This window comes from Prosopis cineraria, unplaced genomic scaffold (genome assembly GCF_029017545.1).
Source record: "Prosopis cineraria cultivar Desert tree isolate PC_DT_omini unplaced genomic scaffold, ASM2901754v1 PC10, whole genome shotgun sequence".
Classification (NCBI taxonomy): domain Eukaryota; kingdom Viridiplantae; phylum Streptophyta; class Magnoliopsida; order Fabales; family Fabaceae; genus Prosopis; species Prosopis cineraria.
Window position 1 is genome coordinate 30,393,767 of NW_026555341.1, and position 20,089 is coordinate 30,413,855.

General features: G+C 33.0%; 2 protein-coding genes across 6 annotated transcripts; both read left to right on the forward strand.

The window, feature by feature from the left end:
- The first annotated feature begins 251 nt into the window (after nucleotides 1–251).
- Nucleotides 252–5,254, forward strand: LOC129322729 (uncharacterized). 4 transcript variants are annotated; one of them, XM_054969083.1, is made up of 5 exons: nucleotides 252–440; nucleotides 1,500–2,612; nucleotides 2,920–3,807; nucleotides 4,158–4,594; nucleotides 4,853–5,254. In XM_054969083.1, the coding sequence occupies exons 3-5, from the start codon at nucleotides 3,598–3,600 to the stop codon at nucleotides 4,959–4,961; spliced, it is 756 nt and encodes a 251-aa protein (XP_054825058.1). In that variant the 5' UTR covers nucleotides 252–440; nucleotides 1,500–2,612; nucleotides 2,920–3,597; the 3' UTR covers nucleotides 4,962–5,254. The 4 variants fall into 4 exon arrangements, with proteins under 4 accessions (XP_054825058.1, XP_054825060.1, XP_054825061.1 ...); XM_054969085.1 differs by having other exon boundaries at nucleotides 2,511–2,612; XM_054969086.1 differs by having other exon boundaries at nucleotides 2,511–2,612; nucleotides 3,014–3,807.
- A 7,929-nt stretch (nucleotides 5,255–13,183) lies between these two features.
- LOC129323066 (uncharacterized) lies at nucleotides 13,184–19,013 on the forward strand. Of its 2 annotated transcripts, none has more exons than XM_054969617.1 (11): nucleotides 13,184–13,638; nucleotides 14,254–14,416; nucleotides 14,574–14,797; nucleotides 14,890–15,032; nucleotides 15,117–15,322; nucleotides 15,440–15,574; nucleotides 15,999–16,121; nucleotides 16,985–17,394; nucleotides 17,610–17,829; nucleotides 17,913–18,106; nucleotides 18,232–19,013. In XM_054969617.1, exons 1-11 carry the CDS (start codon nucleotides 13,271–13,273, stop codon nucleotides 18,425–18,427), a joined length of 2,382 nt encoding a protein of 793 aa, XP_054825592.1. In that variant the 5' UTR covers nucleotides 13,184–13,270; the 3' UTR covers nucleotides 18,428–19,013. The 2 variants fall into 2 exon arrangements, with proteins under 2 accessions (XP_054825592.1, XP_054825591.1); XM_054969616.1 differs by having other exon boundaries at nucleotides 13,185–13,638; nucleotides 15,993–16,121.
- Nucleotides 19,014–20,089: the final 1,076 nt, after the last annotated feature.

A 20,089-nucleotide genomic window follows, 5' to 3' on the forward strand; every position in this document is an offset into this window, starting at 1 on the left:
CAAATGAACTTACTTGACGGAACTAGCAAATCTGAACCCGTCAAAACCATAGGAATCGATCATCCTTGCGGAATCTGAATAAAATCATACCATCGCTCAATATTCATTCAGGGCAAAATGGGCCATTCCTGAGCGGCGAGGATCAAAGTCTTTGGTGGGTCCCAGTTCTAAAATAATAATAAAAAATAGAATTCTTTTCCAAATAATAAACCAATGTCAAATATATAGACTTCAACTCGTGAGTAGTTTCACTTCCTGATTTCTGATACAGCTAGCTCACACCAACATAGCGAAGCAGAAGAAGAAAGAAGAAGAAGAAGAAGAAGGTGGTGCAGGAGTAGGATCCTATGGTGTGTCGCAGATACACGCTAGCAATTCCGTGGACTGTCACCGGACCAACAAACTCTGGCACCGGCGGTTAAACGAGCCGTTTTGACTTTGTAAGTATCAGAAGGAAAAACAAAAACGACAAAAACAACACTCAAATTCTCCGACATCTGTGTCAGGAGCTAAAATGAGTTTTCGATTTGAGCTTTTTTTCTCCTTCTCTGAAGTAAGTCAAAGGGTGCATCGCAGTCTATCTAGTCCAGCTGTTCGTGGGCTTGGTGGATCCAGTGCTGCCAATGATGCACTGTCTCTATCCTTCCTTTTCTCTCTGTTTTACTTTTCAATTTCTCGGGGAAGTTTTCGACTGTTTGGTTGGTCGGAAAATGGAAAAAAGGTAGCGGAATTCGAAGGTGGATTAGGTAAAGAAAGAGACTCTGAAGAGAAAGTGGCAAATTGGGTGGTGGCTGAAACCTGAAAGCCTGAAATGCACCGTTCCTCTCTCTCTCTCTCTCTCTCTGGTTTCCTTTAGGAATTTTCTTGGGAAAGTTTTGCAGTGTTTGGCTGGTCGGAAAACGAAGGAATCCGAGGTGGGTCAGGCAAAGACAGAAACTTTGGAGAAAACGGCATGATGGGTGGGGACTGAAATGGGTTATAACGTTTCATAGTTTAGGTATGAAATTAAATTTTGGAATATGAAATGGGGTAGAGATGATAATTTAATGCTCTAATATACTCTATTTATTATTACGAGTCTTACGGAGATAGGTGCCATTTGTGCTGTGTCAAGCTTTTACATTAATTGCTGAAGATGGTGAAGGTGGTGTAGAGAGAGAGAGAGTTGACCATTATTAAGGGCTATGATTACAACTCACCCCTTCTAATCACCCTTCTTCCTCTGAAATCACTTATTATTTTATTAATCTAATAATCTAATTCTCTGTCCATTCCTCTCTGAAGCAAACTCTTTCTGCTTTTCTCTTCACAAAGCTTTCATTTTTGGTAATTTATTCCTCTGCTTCTTTTGCCATCTAAACTTGCTCTCTGTATCCCATAGTTCGGTTGAACTTGTCTGAGAGAAGCGATGAAGATGAAGATGAACCATTTTTGATTATATTGATGTTATTTTCTCCTATGTCGTCACTTGTTTGTGACTCTTTTGTCTCTGGGTGCAGTTAAGAAATTTCTCATATTTTCTGCTCTGAACGAAGGTAGAAGAAGATTGAAAGGTAGGTAGCATATTATATGTTTTACTTTTTCTTTCTTTTACTAGTCCAAGAAGGTTTTATCTGGGATCTGAGATAGATCTTTGTTATTTTCTTCATGAATCTTCTATAGAGAGATGGAACCCAGGTGAGATATTCACTTTACTTTTATTTATTCCTCTGTGCTGGATCCAATCAGAGCTAGTGGACAAAAACATTGATAGGGAATTTAAAATTGTGGGTTTTCTTCCTCCAAATAATTTAAAACTTGGGTTTGTAATTTTGTTGCGAAAAGTTTTCAAAGTTCCCAACTTTTCTCTTGTCCTTTCTATACTTCCAGAAACTGTCCTTGGATTCTCTTCTTCTTCTCTTGGTTAGCCAAATTCTCTTTACTTATAATAAAGAAAAAGTCAGGCAGTACCTTCTTTTTGGTACTCCCTATATTCTCATTGCTTCATAGAGGAAAGAAACTGATATTTCTTTAATTAACAAAATGTGAGATTAGAAGCTTAAGTTTAATCTAAACCCTTTTTATATTGTTTGAGTTCTTGGTAAACGCTTCCTTGGCCATTTTTTTATGAGCAAATTGATTTTAGTATAGCAGTAAAAGATTCCTTCAACGTTATGGGAAAACTGGGTTTTGGTTATAGAATCTTACTATAATTCCGTTGATATTAAAAATATTACAGCCTCTTGTGAACAGTGCCTTCTTACCCATCCTGTTTTTCGATTGAGCTTTATCCTCTGTAACTGGGCTACTCCAAAAGATTACTTTTCTGACCTTCTTATACGTTAATCCGCAATTGATTTTCTCCATTAATCTTGTTGAAAATTGTGTTGAACTTTTGAGTTCATTTTTGCTTATTTTTGTTCAATTCAGTTTGCCAATTTCACTATTGCTTCCCCCCCCCTTCCTTGACACGATGAGCAAGTTATCCATGTTGCTTGCTAAACCAGTTGTTCTTATTTACTGATCGTCAGGTTGCAGCAGAATCTGACCTGTGTTTGCTTGAAATCTGAAAATACCTCTGGCTGGAGCCCAGAAAATTTTCCATGTGTTAAACCTATTAAGCATGAAATTAGGTATGAGAAAACTCTACTTCTGATTTTTGAATCTGCCTTTTTAGAGTGAACTGCCATTTGACCTCATGCAGGATCATCTTGATGTAACTCAACAGATGTAATTTAATGTGTATCTTTTAGAGTCCTAAATTTAAAATGTATCCTGTTCATGCTTGTCTACACATGTTCTTTTGTTGTTATTAGGGTTAATAAGGACAAGTGTTTATTTGCTTTATTTCATTTTTCTGCTTATTATTGAATTCCCTTTATGGTTTCAATTTCAAATCTTGTGAGTTTATTTTTCACTGGCGTGGAAGTGTATTTGCAGATGGTGAACTGGCCTTCTACCATTCAAATGTTGGTGAGCCTGAATGTCAATCATTTGAATTTTATGTCAATGATCCGTACTCTGCTCGATGCAGATTGGAAGACCATGAAGCCAAGGAAAATGGGAAAAGGGTTCCATTTGATTTAGAGGAGAACAAGGGGAAATTAGATCCATTACCGAATCAGATGGAGGCGATGAATGGTTTGACTTCTCAAAAACTTGATTCTCACACGAGCATGATTGATCTTAAAAATGAAGGTGAAGAAAAGGTCAAGGACTCGATCGAGGCTATCTCACATTCTCAGCAGGATATAGAATTGCATACAGAATCCCCTAGTGATCCATGTCCTGATTTTGCACAAGATATTGAATCAGTCAAGAGTTTGGATCTTCCAGAAGAGGTTGCTTCATCAAAAAATCCGCCGGATATTTTATGGACAAAAGTGTTACTGAATGTGAACCAGACTTGGTAGTTGTTTATAAAGAAAGCGATGAACATGTTATCAAGGATATCTGTGTTGATGAAGGAATCCTGGCTGAGAAAAAGATTTTGTTAGAGAATACAAATGAAGAGGCTGCTTATAAATTCTCATCCTCAGAGGATCACAGAAGCGAAAAATTGGCAAAAAACATTGTGCAGCTGATGTACCATTTCCTGTTTTCCTAGATTTGCCTGCAATGACAGAGGAAACTGATAAAGTTTCTACTAATTGTTATAAACTCGAGGATTTGATGCTAAAGGATGATGATGAAACCAGAAAATTTGCTAAAGATGTTGATAAAGAGATGCTGTTAGCTGGATACAAAGTTTTATTGCAAGATTTGGATGAAGAACAGTTGACGCCTTTGATTCAGGAGGGCGACAAGGCTGAACAAAACCATCCACAGGTATTCAGCATCCTAATATAGTATTAATCATTGGATATGTATATTATTTTGGAATGATTGGTTGACTTTTTTGGCATGTTTTACAACTTTTCATGGTGCTAAGATATTGGCCTTAATGCTAATTTTGTTTGCTCTTACCATAGAGGCGTATGTGTGCATAGGTTAATGAATGTGAGTTATGTTATGTTAACTTGCCTTAAACCGATAAACTATTAAACTAATGTCTTGATGATTTTGATATTTAACTTTTGAACTAGTGCCTTAACTAGTTCAATGATTGGTTAGATTTTCAGTACCTTTGTGAGGGAAAGGGAAAATGTTAGAAAGTGATAATTTTGATTTATCTGCAGGTTTCTAGTGAGCCTGAATTGCCCTCCAAACCTAAGCAAACTGAAGATGAGGTTGAGGAAACTGTCCCAACCTTGTCTGCTATAGCAGCAGAAGAATCAAATGGTAATGTCAGCAATGCTGACATACCAGAGAATGTTGGCGTCACTTCTCAGTTTGATTCTCCGGTCCCTACAGCTGGTGCCAAAGAGGAATTCGACCAAGTCGAAGACTTTAAACACGATGACACTCAAAATTCATCGGAGGCCGTAGGTGTGAAGTCTGATGATCAGGCTGTTGTAACAAGTCATGTTCGTCACAGCTTGGGTGAAACAAGTTTCTCAGCTGTAGGTCGTGTATCGAGCCGAATAACTTACGTGGATCCCGTGTCTTATTCTGGCAGCATCTCTCTTAGATCAGATAGCAGCGCGACTAGCACGCGGTCCTTTGCCTTTCCAGTGTAAATTTCTATAAACTTGCATCAAAAACTCATCATTAGAAACAAACTTATGATCTTGGCTATTTGTTATCAAGTTCTCGTAGAGATTTAAAATGTGATCCAAGCTGTCAAAAATCGTGTGTTGTATTTTTTCTAGGAACCTGATAACAAACACTTAAAGCAAACTTGATGAGTCTTGTTCTCTCTCTTATGATTATTGATTAGCCTTCTTGCAGGAATTGCATGACTAACATACTGGTTTTGTTCTCGTGCTTACAGACTTCAATCTGAATGGAATAGCAGCCCAGTAAGAATGGCAAAAGCCGACCGGAGACGCTACCGGAAGCGCCGTGGTTGGAGGCAGGGCCTTCTATGTTGTAGATTCTGAATGCTTTCTCTTCTCTTCTTTGTTTTTAAATAGGTTTAGATTGATAAAAATATATATCGTTTAAATTTTACCTGAGCTTCACAAAATTAAATTCTATCTGTCAGGCTGTTCTACAATTTGTACTAGGTTTAGGATGATGCCAAGTTAGTGCTCCTGCAAGCAAAGTCTTTGTTCTCTCTTGCTTGCGGTACTGTGATCCATCCCTTTCCCTCACATTCTATACATGTCATTATCAATATTAACTTCCATTACCATTGAAATAAATCATAATATACATCTTTGTTTATTTATCATATATTTTACGTCACTTTTTGTGTTACTGAATGCTCTAAAACCATGAGCAAATTGGTTTAACTGTTGAAGTCTCTTTAAGTGGTTTTAAATTTTGTAGAGTTCTTTAGGAGAATTATTATTAAATGTGACTCAGTATCATATGATTGATCCTTTAAAGAAATTTGTCAAATGTAATTTTATTTTGAAATTATTTCAGCCAATTATTATTATTATTATTATTATTATTATTATTATTATTTTGTGAGTGAAATACTGAATCATATTGATTGTAATTTATAAAGTAGGGATATACCAAAAGGTCAAAAGACTAATCAAGGCCTTTAGACACCCACAATCTCACTAATTCGAAGGCACAAATTGCAATGGAAATTGGGCAATGACTAATTTGTAAAATGAAATGTTCTGGACAATTTTTCTTTTTCAAATTATTTCCTGTTGTTTGATTTTAATTTTACCTTATTTGCTTCTTCTAATTTTATTTTATTTTATATAAAGTCAAATATTATTAAACAAGGAAAATGATAAGTTCAATAAAAAGAACAAGTGGAATAGTTGAACTATCCACTCAAGCCTGTTTGTAGAAAAAACACAAAAGACTATAAACATAACAAGAAAGAAATAGAAACTTATAACCACAAGATAAAACCTTAAAAAAGACAACAGAAACATTAACAAGGAAAATAAGAATTAATTATATTCAAGAAGCAAAGAGGACATGTGAAATAAATAATGGTACTAATTTGGAAAATAAGAACTTAGCAAAAGTCAGTAAATCATGGAGTTAAGCTTAGAAGGGTTGATCTTCATGATAATGTTTTTGGGTTAAATGATAATTTTACCCTTAAATTATATGTATAGAAACATCTAGGACTGCAAACTCATTTTTGGTGTAACATTTTCTTTCAATATTTAAAATAGTGCAACATCGCCCCTTCTGTTAACAAATATTAATTTTGATTATTGGTTGATAAAAAACTTATAGAGAAGGACCTCAAAAATTAGAGAAAATGATCTAAAAAATTACAATAAATGACAATAAGTATAAATTTTTAAATAGTACTTATTTGTAATTTTCTAGGTCCTTTTTTATATAATTTTTGGGGTTATTTTTTATAATTTTTTGTTCAACTAATGGTTTAAGTTAACTTTTATTAACAGTGGGAGCATATTGTATCATTTTTAAATGTCAAATGGAACATTGAACTCAAAATAAATATAGGATCCCAGATAATCATAGGCTTATAATTTAAGGATGAGATTACCCTTTAACCCCCTTATTCAATGAAAAATTAATTATTTGGTTCTTGTAATTTTCATTCATTTGTAACTCAATTATTAAACTTTGACTCATTATAACTCAATTTTTATAGTCTTGACTCAGTTGTAACTCATTTTTTGAACTTTGACTCGGTGCAACCCAATCTCAATAGTTTTAGCTATTTAAAATATTGGTCCCTATAAAAAATAAAATTATAAAAAATTATTTTTAAATTAGTTTAAATCTTTACAAAGATTATAAAGATTAAAATTTCAAAATAGATTTACTCTTTAAAATTTTAAAATATAGGGAACAATATTATAAATGGTTAAAATTATAAGGACTAAGTTGTATCAAGTCAAAACTAAAATTATAAGAATCGAGTTACAATAAGTTAAAATTTATGATCTAATTTATAAGTGAATCAAAATTATAGGGACAAATTGATTTTTTTTTTTGAAGGTAAGTCTTTTCTTCCTTTTGATAAAAAAATTATTAGTATGCAATTTGGGCCTTGAACTATAGGTTCACAAGTGATTTGAACCCTAAGTTTGTATTTGTTACACTATGAACCCTAAAAAATTAAACTTAGGGCAATTTCACCTTATTATTAAATTAAAACAAATATCCGTTACTTTAAAAAAAAGGGGGGTATGATGTGTAATTTTTCTCAAATCCACTCTCTCCAACTCTCCTTTGAATGAAATTGCATATCAAGCCCTATTTTTTTAAAAAAAGTAATGGACATTTATTTTAATTTAATGGTGAGGTGGAAATTGCCTCAAGTTTAATTATTTTAGGGTTTAAAATATATTAAAATAAGTTTAAAATTTAAATTATTCTTGAACTTATAATTCAACCTCAAATTACATATTAATTCTCGAAAAACAAAACAAAGTAAATATTTCCGTGAGGTTGATATTGAGGTGACAAACTGATAATCAAAAGCATCCCTTCAATTTTCATGCTCATGTCATAGGCCCATGAATTATTTTTCTAAATTTTAAACAGGTTGAAAGATTTTTTTTTTATCATTATTTCTAGACAAACCATCCTCAAAAAATAGGGTATTAGTGTTATTTAAATCAAACTAAATCAACCGGTTCAACTAGTTGAATTAAAACTCGGTCCCAAGCCTTATCCAATCACCATAAAACTAGCCAAAGCAGGCAAGAAACTGGTTGAATGGGACACATTATTTTTTATTTTTTAATTCATATTTTTAAATTATAATTTATGCAAATTTATACCTAATAAGCATTATGAAATGCAAAAAAATGTAAGAAATATGCATGAATTATGTATATATTTATATATTTTAAAGTTATAAAATATAAATTATAAAAAATTATATATATTTTGGATGAAAATGATGTGATATTGATTGATACTATCTTTTTTATTATTGTATATTATTTTATTTGAAATTTAAACATTCTTTTTTGTTATTATATATAATTATTTCTTTATACTTTAAGCATATAATATTTAAATTATAACAATTTATTCATGATTAATTGAACCAAGGTTCGACCATTGAATTGTAAGCCAATATCTGGACCAGTTCAATAAATAGTTTGATTTTAATAACATTGTATTAGTCATTTAATTATCTAGTGCTACATAGGACTAGCTTGTAAAGGGCACGCTGATGAATCTGAGTTAAGGAGGTCTCGAGTTCTTTGTTAATGGATAAAACTTGTATACTTAGTTTGATATATTTAATAAGTTAATATATGTATTTAATCAAATAATGACAAATGAATTTTAATGTGTTAATAAAATTAAGGAAAAAATTTATATACTTAAGCTTATATGTATAAGGTATTTGTTACCAATTAAATAAATACATGTGTATGTTTTATATATTATTAAATTTATAACAAATTTTTGTTATTAATATTATTAACATATTAAATTTACATGTCTTAATTTAATTGAATAACAGTATATTAAATATATAAGTTTAAGAATATAAGTTTGCCCTAAAATTAATAACAACAATTTATTACAGAATATATAATATATAAAAAATTCACATATCTTGATTTAATTAAAAATAATAACATTAAATATTAAGTATATAAATTTTCTCTTTTATTAATAGCATAAAAAAGACAAAAAAAGGATATCTAGCTCATATTATTAATAAAAGGTAACTTTGACTTTTAGTTAATTAGAAAATGACAAAAAAGAACTTTAAAAATTATAAAAAAAGATCAATAAAATTTTCTTGATCATTTTCTATAATTTGGGTCATTGTTCATAATGTTTGGGTTATTTATTGTAATTTTGTGATCCTTTATAATTTTTTAGACTATTTTCTATCATTTTTTAGTCAATTAATGGTTAAATTTAACATTTATTAACAATAAAGGTTAGATTATATAATTTTCAAAAGTTGAATGAGAATATTACATTAAAAATGAATTTAGAATTCTAAACAATCTTGAACCTATAGTTTACATATAATATCAATAAACAATATCTCTAACCATGCTTGGTTAGAGGGGATGAGAGCGGAGGAATTTTAACAAAAGGGAGGGAGTGAAAGGTATCCCTTTAATCCCTCTAATTTAGAAGAGAGAAAATTTTCCTTTCTCTTTCCTTCCCTATAGTATTACCAAACAAGGGGATGGCTTCCCTCCCCTCCATTTTCCTACTTAAATAAGGGGAGAGCTCCTCACCAGTCAAACAATCATGTGCTAACTTATTTTTTGGGTAAATATGCAAATTTCATTATCAACTAATTTTTGAGAAATAATTGGTAGTTTATATTATTAGATGGTACAAAATAAATTATTAATTATTTAAAATGAAGAGCCAAGCACCAACTGTCAATTTGTCACTAATATTTGTTAACTATATATGTAAGGTTTCCCTTATTAATCTACAATTAACTCTATAATTAAAGTAATTATGGGACTAACCCAAGTAAATTATCAAGTTTGTAAAATTTACATAAATAAGATTTCAAGTTTTTAAAACTTAAGATGTTATAAAATCATTTAAAAATTATTTTTTTAAAAAAATAAAATCAAGCAAAACTTATATACAGAAGCATGGATATCTTACAAGGTAAGATAACATCAAATTGAAGTCAACATAGCAAAAAAAAAAAAAGAATGGATTTTGGGACAATTATGCTGTAGCATAAATTGCAAAATCTATAACAGCTAGCAGATTTCTTGTCCAAACTTCCGACACACACCAAATCTTCATTTGACGTCTGATTAAGGTGATGTAGGAGTTTACAGAAAGTTTTTTTCAAGCTCTAACTAATGGTAATAGTTTCATATTCAAATCATTTTTCAATTAAAAGTTGGACACCAAAATGCAAACTTACCTATTTATACCTTCAAAACATAATAAGGGTGTCCAAAATCACAACCAAGTGCATAAGTTTATAACGACCCCTAGATTACACTCCAAAGACTCTATAGGACTTGTGCAATACACTACATTTAACCAAAAACATATATATTACAAAATCACCACTCAGCCCCATAACACATAAAACACAAGGGGGATGAATTTCTTGCACAAAACAATTATTTTCACTCCAAACTAGTCAAAATACACATATTTTTTCTTGCAAAAGAATTTTGGCCCTATATTAGGGAATACAACCAAAACTTACTAACCCAAGGCACAAAATACACAAGTGTGATACAATAATAATGCAAGTAGTACCGAAAATATTCATGTGATTTCTATTTGGCAAATTAACAATCTTAATACACATAAAACAACATAAAGAGGCATACAAAGGATTACTCTACAATCCTATGCCTCAGCTTATTTTCCCTGATCTTGACCCGATAAGTTAGGCCTTGAAAATATTGAGAATTGAGGGGTGAGTATAACCACCCAGTAACCACATTTTACCTAATTTATACAGTTACATATCAATTAAAAATGGATACATTTGGTAATAAATACACACATAAACATGTAAGATAACGTATAGCCTCTGCACAACAATAACAACTATGTAATCAGGCTTCAAATACATAATCATACATACATATATATATATATATATATATATTAATAATGCATAACTTGGGGTCGTAATAATACCAACCATGCACTTCTAAATCGCACCGGACCACAATACTAACAACCATGTAGTTGAGACTAAATGCATGATCATATGCCAACCTTATACGCTCCTAATTACTTCCGATATGAAATTGGTGGCTATTTAGTGGCTACGTTCTTCACGGATTAACCTAGATTTCATTTGTGAGGAGCTATCGGGCTAGGGTCAACTTACTCACTTGTGTAATTCAGTTTCTTCCAGTGCTAATAACTATAGGGTGTCGTACCCCTAATCTAGCCCCCTCATGAACCGGTGGATATTAGTTAGGTTCGAGTCTCTTATAGAACAAGTGAGACAATCTCGAATACCTCTCGATTCCAATGGTCGGTGCCAAGGCAAGCTCCTAATTTTAACGATCGCTGCTAATACCATGTAGGTTTAGTCAACTACTCCTCTCCCTAAGTGAATTTTTGCCAATAATCATGCTATACACTATATCACATATATGTATGCATGCTAATCAACCATTCATATCATGAATCCACATATCCATACTCACACCCCACTCACTCTACATGTCAAATTTGCATCATGAGTTTCAAAAATATTAAACACGTTCCAAATCAACCATTTCAACAAATAATCAATTAATATTTAACTATAAAAATTGATTTAGGAAATTATGTTGTGGCATAAATTTTTATGCCCAACATAACACTTGTGAGCTAAAAATCTAATTTCTCTCTACAGTTTAAGCTCAGGTAACCTAATTTACTTTCTAAACCCAATCCAAAAGCTAAAACCAAACCTAATAGATATCTTTAACTATCCTCAAACCTAATTATACTTAAATTTTTATAATTACCCTTCATTAGATTAATAAATTATAGGAAAATTTTTTGGAATATTACAATTTACATCCTCTCTCTCTCTACACTCTCTAAAAAAGTGACATTGCTACTTTCTCTCTCTCTCTCTGCTTCTTCATCATCTTCCTCATTTGCTTCTTCTCATCCTCATCTTTATCCTTATCCAACTTTTGCATCCTTATCATCCTTTCTCTCCCTCCCCTCTCTGCTTCCTCACCAACTTCCTCACCATCCTCATTTGCTTCCTCTTCCTTGTCCTTTATGGCTTTTACATATTGGAAAAACTAGCTTCCCACACACACCCACTCACTTTTTTAGAATGTATGAAGCCATGAACACTGCCTTTTATCCTTGATATTCATACAACACTCTTCATCCTTCTGACCCTGACGATTTCTCCATCTCAAATAACCTCCTCATGCATAGAGACTCTTCTCCTTCTATCTCTTGACCCCGATGATTTCTCCATCTTGAATAACCTCCTCATGCATAGAGACTCTTCTCCTTCTGTCTCTTTCTGCCGTGATAAACCTAGGTTACCAGAACCCTCTTCAGCCATCACCTCAAAGGCCTCTATTTCTCTTCCTTGATCACTTGCAAAGGCCTCTGTTTCTTTTTATGCATGCACGTATGATTACTTGCATGATAGAGAGTAGACATGAAAGAGGAGTATTTGATGTGAAATATGCAAAGAGGATATGGAGGAACACAGCATAAGAGTGAGAGAAGTAATAAGGGAGATTTTGGGAGGGATGGTGGACGCGTTGAGGATGAAGGAGGAGGACATGAAGGGGTCGTTCGGGGAAGGAGAATAGTCGATGAGGATGAATTACTATTCTCCATGTCCTTGGCAATAGGATGTGATTGGCATCAATGGCCATATGGATGGCATTGCCCTTGTCGTCCTTCTTTAGATGGGTGACATGGAAGGCCTCCATATCAAACATGACAACATCTGGATTCCTATTACTCCTCTTCCTCATTCCTTCATTGTCAACATTGGCAATATTCTCTAGGTACTCCTCTTCTTTTTAGTCACATTCAGTCCTTTGTTGTTTCAGAGCATGCTTGACAAAGAGAGGTGAGATTGTTAAAGGAATGTGGGCCCACCATTTAAGCATAAACAGACGTTTGTTCATATTAGATGGAAGAAGATGTTGGATGCTATGTTTTAAATCATTGATGATTTATTTTATACCACTTGATGATACAGGCTATCCAATATTCCTTAAAAAATAGTTCATAACTAAATTTAAACATTTACTCTTTTTTTTTTGTTTTAAAAAAGAGTTATTAACATATAAAATATGCTTTTGACTAAAAAAAAATGCTGTTATTGTAATACAAGTTGTTGGTACCAACTAGTTATACACACACTCACACACACACGTGTGTGTGTGTGTTTGTGAGTGTGGTACTAGAAATTTTTAAGCATGTGTTAAAAAACAATAATAAAAGTATTTGTGTTTGAATTGACAAGTGTGTGGGTCTCAACTAGCTAAATTAACTATTCCCATTTAGCTTCAATTGAATTTTCTTTTTGTAAACCTTTTTGGGTTTTGGACTCCATACGTCGTAAAAAAATATTTTCCTTTTATTTTACCAGCATAAAAAAAGTAAAAAAAAAGGCAAATTGAGAATGAAAATAATGAAATTTATGAAAATGAATTAAAAAAATGATTATGAATCAAATTTATAAGAAGCCACTTATTTGACAGAAATTAAAACGAAAATTTTCGTTCACAAAAAGCAAGGGTTCATTTTCATAAATGAAGTCCTCCGGCTAATTTGACGATCCTTCCCGCGCCGGAATGCTACCTTCCCTTCACAGTCCTCTGTTTCAATGGCATTTCGCTTCTTTCTCCACTCCAATAATCAATCACTCACTTTCTCAGCTTTATACCGCACCATTCCTTCTTGCTTCTTCTCTTCCAGATGCCGAGGCCACCCTTTGACCCTACCTTCACAGTCACCTCCATCGCCAAAGAAGGTCCCTTTCACCGTCTCAGTGCACGGCAAGTCGTGGCAAGACCCTTATCATTGGATGCTCAACACTGAGGACCCAGATCTCTTAGACCATCTCAACCATGAAAACACCTATGCCCAAGCTTTCATGGACGATACCCTCACTCTGCAATCCACTTTGTCGTCGGAGATGAGAAGCCGAATATCCACTACCATTTCCACTCCTCCTGAGCGTTGGGGACCCTGGTTAGTCCATTTTCAGCTTTTGGAATGCTTTGTTCATGGGTTAAGCTTGGCAGATATGTTTTTTTTTCCTCCTTGAAAAAGTTATTTGTAAGATATTTGAGTGTAAATTTTTTTTTGAGAGTGAATTGGTATTATAGTAATTACCTATCCTTTTTCAATTTGTGTACTAAAAATTTGATATTTTCATTCTAAAGAGATTTCTTCAATATTTTATCACGTCAATGCCGTTAAATTAACAAATAGTTAAAATGGGTAACATTTCAAACATGAAGCTCAGATGATGAAGTTCACGTGTGGCCATCATTCGTCTATTGTTATCTGCTTAATATAATGATGGTAGGGTAAACAAATATTCTTTGGAGGACTGAAATGAGTCAAATTTAGGCAAAATGTGTCTTCGATATGATTTATGTTATATGTGTCTTAAATAACATACCTGCTCTGTTGAATTCACCAAATGAGAGAGTGAATGCGGGCTTGGTTGAATGATAGACTGAGGAATTCAACTTTTAGCGTGCCTTGACTTTCAAAATGATGCTTTATTGTGAATTTTGGAGAAGAATTACTCCTTTGATTGGTTCTAGCTAATGACTTATTTTATCCTGTGGTGGTTAGGCTGTATTACCAATACATTCCAGAGGGAAAGGAATATCCCGTGCTGTGTAGGAGGCTAGAAACTGAGAAAACAGGCTGGTTGAAGACTTTTCTCCATTATGCAATGTCGAAATCAATGCAGGAGGAAGTCCTGCTTGATTGGAATGAACTTGCTGAGAAATATGGAACGTTTCTCATCTGACTAGCTATTTGATAAATATTGGCCATTGCCATTGCTTATCTTTGCGGATTTTCTTTTTTCAAATCAAATCTGAGATTTTACATTCTGCTTGAACTCTCTTTCCTGTTGGAATTTATTGGCTAATATGTTTAATAATGCAGGGTATGTCCATGTTGGTACGTGCAGAGTTTCACCTGATCATAACTATCTTGCATACACAGTTGATATCTCTGGTGGTGAGCGGTTCATGCTTCAGGTAAAGGATCTCAGAAGTGGATTTACGGATCCAAAATTTGGAGTTGAAGGTGTTGTTAACATGGCATGGGCACGGGATGGGAATTCTCTATTTTATACTTTGTCAGATGAAAACCAGAGACCTTACAGGCAAATTTGGAGTTGTCTCTTGCTAATATTCTTTTCTTGGTATTTTGACATAAACTAGTTTTCATTCTCACTTTGATATGACATCATGGCAGGGTTCTCTGCAGAAAGCTTGCAAATGATCATGTGAATGATCTCCTGGTATTTACTGAGAGTGATTCCAGCTTCTGTGTGGACATAACAAGCACAAAAGATGGCAAGTTCATAACTGTGAATTCAAACTCAAGGACTTCATCCGAGGAAGGAACTTATAGATCTTCATTTATGAATTTAAAAGGAGATTATCCTTTTCTAGCAACATGTTGATCTTGTTGTTTATCACAGGTTTATGTTATAAATGCGGCCAATCCAATGGATGGACTAGAAAGAATATGTAAGCGAGCATCTGGTGTACAGTACTTTGTGGAACATCATTATGGCTTATTTTATATACTTACAAATGCTCCAATTTCTGAGGGTAATTGGTCTCGCCAAGATCTTTATCTGGCTAGATGCCGAGTTGTAGATATAAAATTTGCTAGCTGGCAGGTCATGTTTGGTTAGCTTCCAACATCATTCTTTTAAGTTTTCTAATTTCTATGTGCATATGTTTATCTGGGTGGATTGCTCCAACTCATCTTTGACATAGTTTCTTTTCTTCTTCAGAATATCATCCTTCCTCCTAAAGATATGAGCATATGTGATATGGACATTTTTAATGGGCATCTGGTTCTTCTCTTCAATAAGAAAGGTCTTCCTGTGTTGTGTTCCTTGAATTTACCTGTTCAAAATGATTGCAAGGTATATGAATGGTTAGTGTATCAACCATTTGAAAATTGTTATGCTGACATGTAGTTATGCCTTGCAAAATGCATCAGCAATTAAGTGCCTTTTCGGATAACCCAAAAAATCAATTATGAAAGCCCAAAATATGATTTTCTTAAAATTTATCCAAACACCCGTATTTTGATTAAATCAATTATGAAAGCCCAGAATGTGGTTCTCTCATAAACAGCTCCAACATGCTTCTGTGTTTTGATTAAATCAATTTGGTCCAAAATCAGTACAAATCGATTTTATCTAAACTCTGTTTTACCTGATGCTAATCCAAAGGCATTCTAATTTTGACTTGAAGCATTGTGAAAATTAAAACTTTAAATAAATTATCTCATGAATTTAAACTTGCACACAATATCAACTAACTTGAATTGTTTTCCAGTATCAGATGGATGTTGAGGACCTTAAACCCTGGTACTTTCCTATGCCATCAAATACATGCAGTGCCGTTCCTGGTTCAAATCATGACTTTATGAATACAGTTTATCGTGTGGTGCTTTCATCACCTGTGGTATGTGATTACAGATGCAGATTCAACAGTGCTTTACCTTGTCACCTAATTATGGGGTGCAGATTTGCTTCATATATTTGTTATATTAGAAGATTTGAATAATATTTAACTCAAGGTTCATTTGAGAAATATTTGTCTACAGTTCATTAGCATTCCAAAATCATCAGGATTTTAGGACCTATATAAAGTGTATATATATGAGTTTATTTTCCTTATTTCAGCATGAAACACGCCACCATAGAGGAAGACAAGCCAACTAATTATTAATAGAAATACTTTTCAAATGTAATATATTGTATAATGAGTGCTGTTATTATATATGCAAATATTTTGTGACATCTTTTTCCAGCTGCTATTGTAAGCCGAAATTTCTACTTAAATTTTTTTATTGGAACTCTGCTTTGGCAGAAAGAACACAGAACAGGCTGCGTCTATTTACCTTTTAGACATTGACTTATGTCCCCCCACCCCCTTGTATCTTATTTAACTGTTAGTTGTGCTTATGAATCTTGAACCACATGCCAGTATGTGTTATGGTAACATGATCCAGATGTTCTTGCACACAATTAAGAAAAGGGGTGTAAGACACCATCAAGTAGAACATTTTTAAACTCCAAACTTCCCTTGTATCTTTAGAACTGTTTGTTCTGAAAATGTCGTTCATTAATAAAATCCAGTTTTCTAACTTCACTGCTATCCTTGTTATATGCTTCAACTTCTTGTCAAGGCAATGAAGAAGTCATAAATTCATTTAAATACATATAATCATCTTTTGTGATTTTGTTGAGGTACTATATCTAGTTTCTTTAAACATGGAACTTTTATTTTTGAATATGCCTTTTTTTTTTTTGGGGAGTGAGCAGATGCCTGATGTGATTGTGGATTATGACATGTCAAAACATGCATACTCAATGGTGCATCAAGAAGAAGTAAATGGTGCTTCTGTTGGTCAGTCAAACGTCCCAGTTTTTGAGAATGAGGATAAAATTCAAGAGGCATATAATGCAGGAAATGGGTGCCCAACAAATTCTGGTTCTCGGACATGGAGAGACTTTTCACATGTATACGGTTGTCAGAGAGAGGAAGTTATTTCCCATGATGGTGTGAGGATTCCTCTGACCATTGTGTACTCTAGAGAATCCTGGAAGAAAGGTCAATCTCCAGGAATTTTGCTAGGTTATGGGGCATATGGAGAAGTTTTGGACAAGAGCTGGTGTGTAAACCGCCTGAGTTTACTAGACCGTGGTTGGGTGGTAGCATTTGCTGATGTAAGGTGGGTTGCTGATGTTTGTTACAGCTGTGCCAATAGGTTGTAGCCTTGTAGGCGTGTTTTGTATGATTAAGTTGATGATAACTGTGAAATTAAATGTTTTGCACTTTTGCTCTTAGGGTTTTGGTACCTGTTTTTCCAATCTCAATGCTAAGTGTTTTCTGGCATATTTTGTGCATGTACCTTTTTAATCATGTGATAATGTTCTTTTTTGGTAGAGGTGGAGGAGGAGGTAGTAATTCTTCATGGCATGAATCTGGAAGTGGATTGAACAAACATAATTCAATATATGACTTTGTATCATGTGGTCAATACCTGGTTAATGAGAGTTTTGTTCAGAGAGATCAGCTTGGCGCTATTGGATGGAGTGCAGGATGCCTTCTTGTCGGTGCAGCTATGAATATGTATCCAGATCTCTTTCGAGCCTCCATATTAAAGGTTTCGTATATAATTATTTTTTTTTAAAACCCTCGTTACCCTCACCTTTCCTGTGCTTAATTATTTTTCCTGATGAATACCAGGTACCATTTCTTGATATATGCAACACATTGTTGGACTCTAGCCTGCCCCTCACAATCCTTGACTACGAAGAATTTGGAAATCCTCAAATACCATCCCAATTCGATTCCATTTTTATGTATTCTCCTTATGACAACATTTCTGAAGGCCAATGTTATCCTTCAGTCCTGGTCGCATCAGCACTGAATGATTCAAGGTAAATCTCAGTTTCCATGAACTATTGCATATTTCCTTGGCATGCCTTGCTTTCTTTGCTTGAATGATATAGTTCTTCATGTAACAATTGTTACTCAGACAAATCTTGATGACATTCTTTTTCAGAGTTGGAGTTTGGGAAGGTGCCAAGTGGGTGGCTAAAGTACGAGACCGTACCTGCTATAACTGTTCTCGAGCTGTTATCATGAAGACGAGTATGGTTGGAGGACATTTCGGTGAAGGCGGTCACTATGGTCAATGCGACGAAGCAGCTTATGAATATGCTTTTCTCATGAAAGCTTTTGGCATTCTCAACAATTAAGTAAACTCATCAAACTGCAGGAAGGTTGTCTTGAGTAAGTGGAAGGCTTGAAGAAAAGATGTCTTCAGGATCACATTTGGAATCTACAGTTTGCAGGTCATGATCTTTAGTATGTTTTATAAAGGTAAAAATACTCCCTTCGGTCATAATTATAGAGCGAAGCTTTAGTCCTATTTGGTCTTAAAGATAGGACAAATATCTAGACATATAGTAGTTAACTTTTTTCCAATATTGCCCTTCCTTATCTGTGCCAAGTTGTTGGCAAATTTTTAATCCCTAAACACACTTTATTGTGATTATTAATTTCAGTGAATGGTAAAATTGAAAAGTTAAACATTTTTTTTACAAGTTTAAGAATATCAACAACTATCCTTTAAGAACAGTGAAATTAGTTAACTTTGCTCTTTAATTAGGACTGGAGGGAGTTATATGATCTATGTAACATAGTTGAGTCTGCTTAGTGGGATGAGACTTGACTTTTTTGTTTATTGTGTTAATTGCATAGCTACTTTTTCTTTTTGGTGTACAACTCTGCACAGTCACTCTTTGATACCACTTGAAGAACTTTCCATGGCTCCTTCTTTAATTGACAGCTTTTTTAATGCATGAACAAATGATGTTTGAATATGTACAAGTAATTGTTTAGATATGCAAAACAAGATATCCATGATTAACACAAGGTCATGAAAATGCTTGGAAAATGAATTTATTACATACTTTTTTATTTAGCATAATATTAATAACTAGTTAATATTGGAGGGACATGTTATGAAAAATAGAATAAATTAGGTTTAAAAAAATTGACAATTTTTTTATGTATGAATAAGTGATGTTTGAATATGTACAAGTAATTGTTTATATATACATAATAAGATGTCCATAATTAATAAAAGATCATGAAAATGCTTGAAAAATAAATTCATAACATATACTTTTTTATTTAGGATAATATTGGTAACTAGTTAACATTAAAGGAACAAGTTGTGAAAAATAGAATAAACTGGGTTTAAAAAAATTGACAACTTTTTTAATGTATGAACAAGTAATGTTCGAATATGTAAAGTGATTATTTAGACATATGCAACTAGATGTTCATGATTAATAAAAGGTCATGAAAATGTTTGAAAAATAAATTTATGACATACTTTTTTATTTAGCATAATATTGATAATTAGTTAACATTGAAGGAACATGTTGTGAAAATAGAATAAATTGAGTTTAAAAAAATTGACAACTTTTTTTATATATGAACAAGTGGTGTTTGAATATGTACAAGTGATTATTTAGATATACATAACAAAATATTTATGATTAACAAATGCTCATAAAAATGTTTGAAAAATAAATTTATAACATTTTTTTATTTAGTATAATAATGATAACCGGTTAGTATTGAAGGAACATGTTGTGAAAAATAGAATAAATTAGTTTAGAAAAATTGACAACTTTTTTTATTCATGAACAAGTGATGTTTAGATATGTACATGTAATTGTTTAGATATACACAATAAGATGTTCATGATTAACAAAAGGTTATAAAAATGCTTGGAAAATAAATTTAGAACATATACTTTTTTAATTTACCATAATATTAATAATTTGTTTATATTGAAGGAACAAGTTGTGAAAAATAAAATAAATTGGGTTTCAAAAAATTATCAA